General features: G+C 36.9%; 1 protein-coding gene across 3 annotated transcripts in view; it reads left to right on the top strand.

The window, feature by feature from the left end:
* The window catches only part of LOC103697890 (phosphatidylinositol/phosphatidylcholine transfer protein SFH9-like), a 74597-nt gene that overhangs the window by 50058 nt on the left and 11121 nt on the right, over positions 1–13418 (top strand). For 2 of the 3 annotated variants that reach the window (XM_039118168.1, XM_039118167.1), the window contains exons 3-9: positions 8383–8649; positions 8740–8817; positions 8909–9010; positions 9084–9133; positions 9246–9345; positions 9482–9550; positions 9644–9754. In XM_039118168.1, the coding sequence (XP_038974096.1) occupies positions 8383–8649; positions 8740–8817; positions 8909–9010; positions 9084–9133; positions 9246–9345; positions 9482–9550; positions 9644–9754 (777 nt within the window). The remainder of the gene's footprint in view (positions 1–8382; positions 8650–8739; positions 8818–8908; positions 9011–9083; positions 9134–9245; positions 9346–9481; positions 9551–9643; positions 9755–13418) is intronic. The other variant, XM_039118169.1, reaches the window with a different exon arrangement.

Below are 13418 nucleotides of genomic sequence, written 5' to 3'. Positions count from 1 at the left end.
CATGAGACCAGTTAGCCCTCAATAATATTATATTAAGTCATAGTGTTGAAAAACTTTGAGCTGACCCATTCTAGAACAATTAATCTAATTAGTGTCTAAGGAAAACACTAAAGGTGGTTACTTAATTAGGACCTTACTCTCTGAGTAAGGGAAGCCTCCCACCTGCTTACCTGGCCAATTGTTTGATTGCCTATTATGGATAAGCTTAATGTTGATAAAATACTACTGATATCCTTCCTTCATGCCTCGACATTATTATGTCAAGATCCATGCTAGTTTGTTGTGCAACCACAAGACTTGCAATGAGGACTGATGTTATACTGTCTTGGTGCATAGAGATGCTTATGGCATATTTTAATATGTTGCTTTGTTGTGCAACCACAAGGACAATATTATTTGAATATGACTATATGGAAATGAAGGGTTTGACTTAACTAAAACATTATAGTTTGTTGTGCAACCACAAGGCTATAAGTGTTTTAAGAGGATAGGATAAAGTTGAGAATTGCATGAGATGCAATTGGAAAGAGTTTCCTACCTTTGAACTCATAAAGGTTTGTTGTGCAACCATAAGGCTTTTATGATGAATTAGGATCTAAACCCTACTAAGAAAAATTAGATTTTCTCGTTTATCGTAGGAGAGGGGTATGATATTCGATAAAATAGTGGGAGTAACAATTAGATAAAGTTCTTGTCTAATTGTATATATGTCATCATGATTGGTTTGTTTATGATAGTTTTGTTCTTTGCTTATGTAGAATTAATTCTGAATTAAATGGCATCTTCACTATCACTAAGAGGCATCTTGGATGCCAACAAGTTGACCGGTCCAAACTATGTAGACTGGTTGAGGAATCTTAAGATTGTACTCACTCAGGAGAAAATTTCCTATATTCTTGAAACCCCTGATCTTGGAGATCTAGGGGATGATGCTACAGAAGAGGAGGTAGCCATACATAAGATGTGGAAGAATGACAGTTTAACTGTCAAATGTATCATTCTTGCCTCCATGAGCAATGAGCTACAGAGACAACATGAGAACATGGACACTCAATCCATACTTCTTAATTTAAAGGAGTTGTATGGAGAGCAGAGTAGAACTGCTAGATATGAGATATCTAAGCAATTGTTCCGTGCTAGAATGAATGAAGGAACGTCCGTGCAAAACCATTGTCTTATGGTTATAGACTTGATCACCAGATTAAGTCAATTAGGTTTTGCTATGGATAGTGAGCTCAGTCAGGATTTGATCCTGCAATCACTACCTGAATCATTCTTTCAGTTTGTTGTGAATTTTCACATGAACAAGCTGAATGTCTCACTGCCTGAGCTGTTAAATATGTTAAAGACAGCTGAAACCCATATCAAAAAGGAAAAGGATCCGATCCTTCTTGTTGATAGGGGCTCAAGGAAGAAATCAGGCAATGAGGGTTTTAAGAAAAGGTTGAACCCTAATAGTAGCAACATCAAGAAGAAGAAAGGAAAGAAAAACTCCAAACCCAGTATCTGTTTCCACTGCGGCAAGGAAGGCCACTGGAAGAGAAATTGCAAGAGTTTTCTTGCAAGTATGAAGACCGATGCAAGAGTTGCATCGAAAGGTATGTTTATGTTACATGCCAACTTATCATTAAGTTCTTCAAATTCAAATTCATGGGTATTGGATACCGGCTGTGGTTCTCATATTTGCAAATCTTTGAATGGACTACAGAAAATTAAAATTTTGAAGAAAGGTGACTTCGAGCTGTATGGCACTGGAGGAGAGTCCATCCAGGCTGAAGCTGTGGGAACCAACCATTTGGAGTTGCCTTCGGGAGAGCACCTGAAATTAGAAGATTGTTATTATATGCCCAAAATTATTAGAAATGTAATCCGTTCCTTTGTTATTAAAGAAAGGATATGAAATTAATATAAAGAGCAATGATTGCTCAATTTCTTTTTCTAATAAAGTCTATTGCAATGGCATTATGGAAAATGGTCTTTCTTGTTCTATTACTTAATGACAATGTCTTTCATATTGATAAAAGCAATAAAAGAAAGAGAGAAGAAGTAAATAACACCCTTCTTTGGCATTGCCGACTTGGTCACATAAACGAATCAAGAATCAACAAGTTGTACAAAGAAGAGTTCTTTGATCCTTATGATTATGAATCATTAGGAACTTGTGAATCTTGTCTTATGGGTAAAATGACTAAGTCTCCATTCATTGGATATGGAGAAAGGGCAAGAGAGTTATTAGGACTTGTGCATACAGATGTATGTGGTCCTATGACAACTCCTGCTAGAGGTGGATACTTTTATTTCATCACATTTACTGATGATTTATCAAGGTTCGGATATGTGTATCTTATGAAACATAAATCCGAAGCCTTTGATAAATTTAAAGAGTATCAAAGTATGGTTGAAAAACAAACTGAAAAATGTATTAAAATCCTTCGATCTGATCGAGGAGGTGAATACCTTTCTAGTGAGTTTTTAAATCATCTTAAAGAAAAGGGCATTCTCTCTGAATGGACACCTCCGTATACGCCACAATTAAATGGTGTAGCTGAACGAAGGAATCGTACTCTATTAGATATGGTACGGTCTATAATGTGCTTTACAGATCTTCCTATTTCCTTCTGGGGTTTTGCCCTAGAAACTGCTGCACTTATATTAAATAGGGTACCATCAAAATTCGTATTTAGTACTCCATATGAGATATGGAGAGGAAAGAAGCCTAATCTTAAGTATCTTAAGATATGGGGCTGTAAAGCTTATGTCAAAAGAAATTTTGGACATAAGCTAAGTGCTAGATCAGATAAATGTATTTTTGTAGGTTATCCTAAAGATAGTATAGGATACATCTTCTATCATCCTACCGAACAAAAGGTCTTTGTAGGTAGACATGCCACTTTCTTAGAGCAAGAGTTTATCTTAGAAAAAGGTAAGGATAGGAGAATTGAACTTGAAGAAGTTCAAGACCTACAAATGGAAACACAAGATATTCCTCAACTAGATGTACCCATTGATGAAGTACAACCACAGCACACATCTCCTCTCCAAAGGTCAGATAGAGTGCGAAATGCACCTAAGAGGTATGGGTTTATCATTGAGAATGATGAAGCCCACATCGTTGAAAATGATGATCCTCTGACCTATTCAGAAGCTATCATGAGTAATGACTCTAACAAATGGTTAGAAGCTACGAAATCCGAAATAGACTCTATGTATACCAACCAAGTATGGACTTTGGTTGATGCACCAGAAGGTGTAAACCCTATAGGTTGCAAATGGGTCTATAAGAAGAAGATTGGAGCAGATGGCCAAGTAGAAACCTATAAGGCTAGATTGGTGGCAAAAGGTTTCAGGCAAAAGCAAGAAATTGACTATGATGAAACTTTTTCACCAGTTGCCATGCTTAAATCTATTCGGATTTTGCTTGCAATAGCTGCATACTATAATTATGAAATTTGGCAGATGGATGTCAAAACCGCCTTCCTTAATGGTTATCTTGAGGAAGAGGTTTACATGACACAGCCAGAAGGATTTGTCTCAAGTGGGAGAGCAAATCAAGTATGCAAGCTTAAGAGATCCATTTATGGATTAAAGCAAGCATCAAGGAGTTGGAACATCCGTTTTGATACAACAGTCAAAGAGTTTGGTTTTATCAAAAATGTGGATGAACCATGTGTGTACAAGAAGACTAGTGGGAGTGCCGTTGTCTTCTTAATATTGTATGTAGATGACATACTAATCATTGGAAATGATATTCCAATGTTACAATCGGTCAGACTTGGCAATCAAAAAGCTTTTCCATGAAAGACTTGGGAGAAGCATCCTATATACTTGGTATAAAGATCTATAGGGATAGATCTAAAAGGATGCTAGGCTTGTCCCAGTCTAAGTACATAGATCGTGTGCTGAAAAGATTCAGCATGGAAGGAAGTAAAAGAGGTTACTTACCTATGAGTCATGGCATACGTCTCTTTAAGAAAATATCTCCTAAGACATCTGAAGAGAGGAATAGAATGAATTCTATTCCCTATGCTTCGGCAGTAGGATCAATTATGTATGCTATGCTATGTACTAGGCCTGATGTTGCTTATGCCTTAGGCATAACAAGCAGATTCCAGGCTGATCTAGGAGAGAATCATTGGATAGCTGTGAAAAATATTCTTAAGTACTTAAGAAGGACTAAAGATATTTTTCTAGTTTATGGAGGATCTGAGTTAAAACTAGAAGGATTTTCTGATTCTAGTTTTCAATCAGACCCAGATGATAGCAAGTCCACTTCAGGGTATGTCTTTACCCTAAATGGTGGTGCAGTGAGCTGGAAGAGTTCCAAGCAGCAAACTGTAGCTGACTCAACTACTGAGGCAGAATACATCGCTGTAAGTGAAGCCGCTAAGGAAGCTGTCTGGATGAAGAAGTTCATCTCTGAGTTGGGAGTAGTTCCTGAGATTGCTGGACCAGTTCCAGTTTATTGTGACAACACTGGAGCTGTTGCTCAAGCAAAGGAATCAAGGTCTCATCACAAATCCAAGCACATTCTAAGACGCTTCCACCTCGTTCGAGAGATCGTCGAGAGACAAGACATAGTCATTGAACGAGTAGACACAAAGAACAACTTAGCAGACCCGTTCACTAAAGCTCTACCACAACAGCAGTTTGATCGCCACCTCGATTGTATGGGGATGAAATATAAGGGCGATTGGCTTTAGTGCAAGTGGGAGATTGAAAGAGTAGATGCCCTACAAGCCAATCGCAATATGTATTGTGAAGGATTTTTTTTTGATTTTCCAAATCATGTACATGACATTTAATATAAATTTAGGCATTGTGTTTCATCATATGCTGTTGATTATATTTGTGATGAACCCCTTAGATTAAGGCAATGATTTTGAGGCTATGATGAGATTATACTAGTGAGACTTAAAATCCTAAAATCCTAATCTTAAATATTCCCAGTCATTGGTACATTGAGTCGGGGATCAATGTTTACCGGAAAGACTGGCACATCTTATGTATGCTCGATGCAGAGGGTGATTGATCTCACAATCACTTGTGTGGAGACACTAATACAAAGATGTGGGTGCTCATTAGAGAAATGAGTTCACTGAATTGACCTACAAAGAGAAATCTTATGAAGTCTTACTTACATGTCAAAAGATGATTCTCTTAGTGGGAGTTGTGCAACTGATCCTTTGACCTGAGATCATCATAGTATCTTGTGCACATAAATCCATATTTTGGTTTCCACTCATTCATGACAATAAGTTATATACGAGGTCTTCTGGATATGGTGGATTATGTACGAAGGTTATGAGCAGGTCAACAAGGAATTAATCACTTCTAGTAAGAGAAGATCGCATCCTATTTATTCTAATCATATGATAATTCAGGAAGCCTTTGATCAAAGCACAATGAAAATTAGAAAGAGTTTTTAATATTTCATTATTCGAATTATCATTAGAAGATTGAGAAATATATGAATATGAAATTGAGTTTGACATATATTCATACTCATATACATATTCGGGATGCAGTTTGATTAAAGGATTGAATTGCACGGTAACTTGCCACTGAAGGGTATTTTTGGTATTTCCACCAAATTTCATATTTTTCGGGTAGACATGACACGTTGCTAGACGTCAATCTTGTCTTATAGGTTTGATCGAATTAAAGAGTTTAATTCGATCACCAACTAGAAAGGATTCTAATTGTTAAGTTCGGATTTGCGCAGTTTGGACTTAAATCGATTAGAAGAGTTCTAATCAAGTTGGGTCAACTCGCACTCACACCTATTGCTGGCTAAGTATGGAACCCAATGGGTCACACACAAGAAAACTTATTAAGGATCTAATTGGATTAGATCATGTTTGCAAGATAGACATCCTAGCAGTTGTTGCAAACCCTTAGCTCTTGATTCGAATTGGATTCGAATATGATTCTTAATTGATCTAATTTGATTAGATCATGTTCTAATATGGGTTAGCCAAGAGTTGGCACCTAATTGGCTTGGTTTGAGTCTAATTGGATTAGATTTAATAAATCATTCAATCTAGACCGTTAGATCTTGATCTACCGTTGGATGAAGACATAATGGAGAGTTGCTTTAACCCAATTGGATTGGGTTAGAGGATGACTATCATAATTTCTGCATTTATATTATATTATTTGATTGCTTCCATTAAGGTGATCTTGGCTTATAAGGGTTTTATGTTAAGGAACTTTATCAAGAAATTTTTAAATTTCCTAGCTTCCGCTGCCCATTATAGCATGATAGAACCCTTCACAAGTTGCCTTGAATCCGATATGGATATATATAACTCTTCACGAATCTCCATCCCAAGGTAAAAAATGATTTATGTGAAAATAATATTTTTTGTAGCTTTATGCGACCTGATCCATCCAACCCGTCCTGTCTAACTCTACTCATCCTGCTTCACCTCGAAGCAAGTATGGGGTAGGTATGGGCAATAGCCTACCCAACCCATACCTGACCCATGCCATCCCTACATATAATTGCTGGCCACTGAAGTGGCAATCATGTGCTCGTTGATGGTTGAAATGTCCTTGAGCTCCCATGACATTTGGAGGATAAATGATGCTTGGGTGGCTATCAGTTTATCAAACAAGGATGGGGATCATTGCAGCTTCCTAAGGAAAGATGAATCAGCTTGTGAGCAGCATGGAGCTTTATGAGGCCAGTGAGCTCAGACTCATCTTTTTGTGCTCCAAGTCATTGTCTTGGATTGCTAGGCGATCCCATCTAGGAGTATTTCCATGCAGCAGGTAGTTCTAAATTTCCGGGATGGAAGCAAAAGCTCCCATACATTTTTCTCCTTGTAAATTATTATTCTATTTCCTTTTGGGTGTGTATAGTTTGTATTGGGGTTTCCTTTTGCTTAAAATGTCATAGCCTTTTGTATCAGTATAAGTTATTTCTAAACTGCTGGCTTTCTTTAAAGCATTAGAAAAATACAAATTTCAGTTTTAGCTCTTATCAAAATTGAAGATCAGTTATGATGACTAGCTGCTATTATGATGTCATGAAAGATGAGAATGTTGTTTTGAAGGGCAGATAGAAGTGTGGAAAGTTGCGATGTGAAAATGAAAAGCAAGGGAACTCTAATGGGAAGACTAAAATCAGGAGGATTCTGTTTGGGTTTAGATTAAATTTATAGCAGTAATTTAAAATAACATGCCAGTAAAGTTAACTGTTGATTGAATGCCATGGAACTTTTGTTTCTCCTCACCAAATAACAATGCAGTTGTCATTGTTTAATAAAAGAGGACTATTCTGGGGTTGGGCTTAAGTCCCAGGTCCCACTGTTATACACATGGGTTTCATTGAGCTGAATAAAATTATTAGCTAGAATGTGCAGTGGTCATTTGATGGATGCCATAGCTTCAATGATGTATGCTTGCCTCCAAAAGGAAAGGTATAAGTTTAGATTTAGACCTGAATTTTGTATGAAACTAACCAAGAAAGTTTTTGTCTTTTTGAAATGGTAATCGATTACTATATTTAACCTAGCATTTGTTCTAGAGTCTAAACTGGTTTTTAAAGGGTTTCTGTAGTTGAATAATCAAAGTCAAGCTAGCAGAACGGGGAAAAATCAGAAACCAAACGAGAATAAACAAAATGGGAATAGAATAATACTTCCTACGTAGTGATCTCGAACCACCATGAAACCTGTGTCTCAAACCTAGAGTTTGAAGGTCTCATACCTTTCACAGAATCGCACAATAAGATGACAAGAAGGCATTTTGATTCATACTTCTTCAATAATCAACCATTCAATGGAAAAAGGAAGAACTTATAAAGCTGCTCGTTGCATTGGAGAATTTAACTAGAAAAGAAGATACAAAATATAACTAATTTGGGCTCCTAATCACATAAGCCTGTATATACAAGTATTCTTGTATGCTTTAACTTTTGTTATTTTAAGTATAAGAATTACATAGGAATTTTGTGCATATACTAGTTGTCCTCTTCAAATCTTTCAGGAGTTAGCTAATTGTCATGTATACCCCTTATTGGAGGCTGGTTTATCTAGTTTACATGATGGTCGGCAGTTTTCTTTTCTTTGTCCATCAGATTTAAAGAACCTATATTGTTTAATTTCGGATCAGGCTGTGTTAATTTATATGACACTTATGCTTGCTTTATATTGTTTTTCCTATGCTCTTCCCCTTATTCTTCCCTGCATGGCCTTTTGTAATCCATGAACTTGTCTAAAGTAATCTTATGCAAAAGGGAAAAGTATAATTGTTACCTTTCTTCCTACCAAATCAGTGCTATTTTTTATAAATGACTGCTTCAGTTTTGTCAGAAGGTACTGCATTTGAGCTTCAGCATGTTATATATAAATTTTCTAATATATGAATGGATTTTAGGACTTTGTGTTTGACGAACTGGAAGAGGTTCTTCGTTACTATCCGCATAATTATCATGGTGTGGACAGAGATGGTAGACCTGTTTATATTGAAAGGCTTGGGAGGGTCGATCCAAGCAAACTTATGAAGGTTACAACAGTTGAACGATTTCTAAAATACCATGTTCAGGTGTTAGAGAAAGTTTTCACTGAGAAATATCCAGCATGTTCACTTGCAGCCAAAAAGCATATTGATACAATGATAACAATTCTAGATGTACAAGGAGTGGTATGTTGCTGCTAGCTTACCTGACTGTTTATTTGTGACCTATCATTATCCAATGTGACTAATGGAAACTTGACTAACTTGATTATGCAGAATTGGATGAGCGTTGGCAAATTGGCTCATGATATAGTCCTCCGCATCAATAAAATTGATAGTGATAACTACCCTGAGGTTGTCTATATATTATACACTGAAATTTTTAGACATTTTTGTACAAGCAACTTTTCTATTTTTTTTTCTTGATGCTGGCTCATTTGTGCAGATATTGCATAAGATGTTCATTGTTAATGCTGGCAATGGTTTCAGATTACTATGGAGTGCTTTAAAAGGTTTCATTGATCCAAGGACATCTGCAAAAATACAGGTAAACATAATTGGCTCTGTCATTGCCCCGCAACAAGTTTATAGCTAACTCTTTTTTCTACCTTAATTTGCAGGTATTAGGAGATGCATATCGAACCACGTTACTTGAATTTATTGACATGAGGTTTGGATTATTTTTGCTGTATAGGTTTTGCAGTGTCTTGAATTGGTCTAAGATGTAACTTTCTGGACCTCAATGTGGTATTTTTTTCATCTCTCTCTTCTTTTTTGGGCAGTCAACTGCCTGATTTTCTTGGTGGCTCTTGCACTTGCACTAATGAGGGAGGATGTCTTAGATCCAACATGGGACCATGGAATGATCCACATGTAATGAATGTATGAGCCATTTAATCCATTTTCCATTTTTTGAAACATAGTGATATTTAAGCAGTTAGGAAAGATTCAGTGGTAATTTTTTTAGATTTTTCTTTTGCAAACAATTATAGAATCATACCCTAATCTGTTTCTTCAGTTAGCTCGATGTGCCCAGACAAGCTCAAGGAAGAGAACCAGTCTATCTGGTGAAGAATTGACCACCCCGGTTAGATGACATCTATTAAATTTGGTAGATAACTGCTACTAATGTTATGGCCAACTAGTATTCATGGTTTAATAGATATATCAAAATTTGCAGAATTCAGTGCCAGAAGTCATCACTCGGTTGGAACCAGATTTCCCTGATACTGCCCCTTTAACAGGATTAAGTCGTTCATTTGCCGTTCAGTCAACTCCAGCTTGTGAAAATGTTAGTTTCCTTCTGGCACCTATCTCCTTGGCTGAAGAAATACATATCTGTTTTTGTATGACTGCTTGTTTGTACATATCTGCATCCACATGTGCAGGTGTAGTTCATGCATTAGAATTGTGCTTGAGCTATATGCGAGTGGTGTGTGACATGCCGGCATGCAAGTGTGCATTCTTTCATGCATGTAGCTGTTGCATGCTAAAGTTTATTTTCTGCTTTCCATCATTGTTATTTCCGTCGCTCATTCAAAGTCTAAATAGATCTCAAACATTTCACATACTATAAGCAAAACATGCTAGTGCTGAAAATTGTGTTAAAGATACGATTATCTGAGGTGTTAGTATTTATGCTGTGTTCTTTTTATGGTCTTTGGAAGATCTTTTCCTTGTAGCTTAGAGGTTCTCTACCTATAATGTCAAAGGGTCTGTGTAGCTGATGTGGCTTAACAAGCCTATGAATGAGACAGTCCAGATATATAGGTCTTCATTTTGCATCAAGAAAGGCCGAACCGGACTGAATCGCTCGGTTCGGCCTGTACTGAGCTGACTCGGTGGGAAACCGGTTCGGTTCGGCCATTGGAGTTGGTTCCGACCCTGAATCGATTGGAACTGATTCTGAACCGATCGGAACCGGATAGAAAAGGTCCAAACGGTTTCAGCCCGACCCGGACCGTACCGGCCGGTTCCGTTTGAACTCGGTGGGAACCTTCCAGTTCACATCGAGTCGACCCGGTTCTAAACCGGGCCTTCTCTTTTTTTCTTTGTTTGCTGATAAAATAATGCTGGGAAAGCCCGAGAAGGCCTTCCAAACATCATTTCTAAGCAGCGGAGAGCTTTCCGTCTTTCCTCCTTTCTCCTACGGTGAAAATCACACTAATATAGCACTTCAGAAGAAAGATCTAAGCCTAAATAAGGTGTGCTTTCTTTTTCCTATCTCATTCCCTCACTTTTTTTTGGAGAACTTAAAAAATAGCTCGAAAATTGTAAAATAAGAAGAGATCATGTCAAACTTTTTAATTTGCGCTTGATTTTATTATATGTTGTATATCTATGGATGATCTACACGATGACATAAAAATTTTTAATTTTTGGATTATATATAATTTTTAAAAATTAAAAATTTATTTTCGGATTAAAAAATAATAATTATAAAAAAATAAAAACTGTAAATTTAGAAGTATTTAGGGGCATGTAAGCTACTCTCCAGCAACATTTGGTGTTCCTTTTTTCAAGTTTTGATTTGATCATGCGCATAGTGGCCTAGGCCTAAATTTTAAAAAAATTGAGAAATAAGTAGTCTTTGATGCATGCCTATGGGCCTAAAAAAATATATGTAGCATCCATTATTGGGTTCTACATGAATCTAAGCTGAAATTATTTTTTTAAAATATTAATATTTAAAAAAATATTTTTAATTTTAAAAAATAATTAAAAATATATAAATAATACCAAAAATTATTAAAAATTAATAGTACGTATTACATAATTTAGAAGTAGGTTGAGGACTTCTCTGGGGTAGATGAGTAATCAGCGGAGTTTTTTTTTCGGTGGAAGATGCAAAAAAACTTTGTTTGAAGTAGCAAATATATTCTTCTGAATTTATAAAATTTAAACATATTTTTAAATTTAAAAATTGTTAAAAAAATTATAAATAAAAAATATAAAAAATTAATGTTATAAATTAGATAAATCAGATGTATTTTTTGACATAAAAAAATATCTTCATCGTAACAAAATTTTGTTATTTTTAAATAATTGATAAATTGATGCAGTTGATAAAACTGCAAGAATGGAGCCATCAAGAAAAAAAGGCAGAGCATGATATTGGCTGGGATCATGGACAAATACTTTCGGGTCGGCACTATAGAAAGTGCAACTGGTGCAATAGAGTTCAAGAGAAGAGAGGTAGCTAGGTTGAAATAGCACTTAGCCCCGACGTATCTATGTGCCGAAAATGCCCACAGGAGGTTCGACTGCTGATGGAAAAATACTTCGCTGATTTTAGAGTGCGAAGAAGAGAGTTTCCAAGAAGAAGGCGAAGGTGGACCACCGAATGACAGAGCCACCATTCTATCACTGTAGGGAGTCAAAGGAGGCGTCCGCTCCAGATAACAATGAGGCACAAATTCAGGCTGCCATGCAGATGAGCTTAGATGATTAATGGTAGTAGGATGAGGTGGCCAGATATAGGGCTCAATTTGGGCCTTTATACTACGAGTCGGGCTTTGGTTCTGCGAGTAGCAAGACAGATCCAGAGTTCAGGAGGACCTTAGTTAGGAAGACCGTCAGTAGAGACGGTGGTCGTATTGCATCTATGCTAGGAGCTTTTGGTAGCAAAAGAAATTCATCCAGAGAGATTTCACTAGGAGCAGCAATCCATGATTTAGATCTACATGCTTTTTCCAATAGAGATTTGAAGGGTAAGAAGGCAACTACCCATCACACCAAAAAAAAATAAAAGGCACCTGCAACCCTAATAGAGAGTGTCGAGGAGGAGTTAATTCATTCAGATTCAGAGACTAGGAGCAGTAGTTCTGGTGGTCATAGATCTCCTGGCTAAGGAGAAAGTCGAGGACATGAGACGGTCATTTATGCGACAGCCATAGGGTGATCTTTGATTCACTGGTGAGTCCCAATTTACGCATGCTAGATAGGATAAGGACTACGGTGCACGATCTGGTAGAGCCCGCCATGACTGATTGCATATAGAAGACGAGCTCCTCGAGATCATTCAAGAGAACACAATGCAACTACAGATGACCTCGTACGTAGAGTAGAATACATAGACATCAAATTTCAAGTCGTATACGGAATCCTATTATCCGCAACCACAGGTAGCCTATGACCCACAGGGATATAGATATGGATATTGTGCATTTGAGGCATCTTTCGGTGGCTACTACCCTATGCAGCTCGGAGCATCTTACGGGTTGGATTTTGTTGCCGACTTATTCAGATGGGCTCCTTTACAGCCATTTTATCAACTAAGGAATATCTCTCAGAGCCAAAACTTCGACAAGAGATCCGAGAATGCTTATAACCTGGAGTGCGTTCCTTATAGGATGAGCATATAAGACTACAACGCTGCTTGGTTAGAGGGGTGGACTGATGTGCCTCCTGACTATACTGATGATCCGGATATCTACGAGAGGCATCAGCACTCGATGAGATTTTAGATATCGGTATGTATGTTGTACTTTAAATATATGTAATTGATTGTATTATTTTATATTTTTCACCTCACTACTTGATTTGGAAATATTTCATGTTGCTTCTTATAGCATGCAATATCTCACTAATTATTTTATGATTTGTATCATTTTAAAACAATAAGATGTATCATTAATGTTAAACTGAAATCATAGAAACATAAAAAATATAAAAAAATAAAAAAAAAAAGTCAAATTAGACTTAAAATCATTGAAAAAGTTTAAAAGATTGATTACTAATTAAATCAACTTGAAAAACTCCACTAAAAAAAAGGGAATGCTGGTATGGAACGGGTACACCCTACTGTATAGTATGTCGGTATGGTACTGAACCAGTATCATATCGATCCATCCGCCGGCCAGTACGGGTCTCGGTACCGGTTCAGCGGATTTTGTCCAGCATACTAACCAATCTTAATAGATTGTCAAATAAAGTTACCTATTGAGCCATGCCCC

The sequence above is a fragment of the Phoenix dactylifera genome, unplaced genomic scaffold (genome assembly GCF_009389715.1).
Source record: "Phoenix dactylifera cultivar Barhee BC4 unplaced genomic scaffold, palm_55x_up_171113_PBpolish2nd_filt_p 000315F, whole genome shotgun sequence".
In the NCBI taxonomy this organism is placed as follows: Eukaryota; Viridiplantae; Streptophyta; class Magnoliopsida; order Arecales; family Arecaceae; genus Phoenix; species Phoenix dactylifera.
Note: the sequence above shows the minus strand (reverse complement) of the source record. Positions and strands in the feature narration are given on the sequence as shown.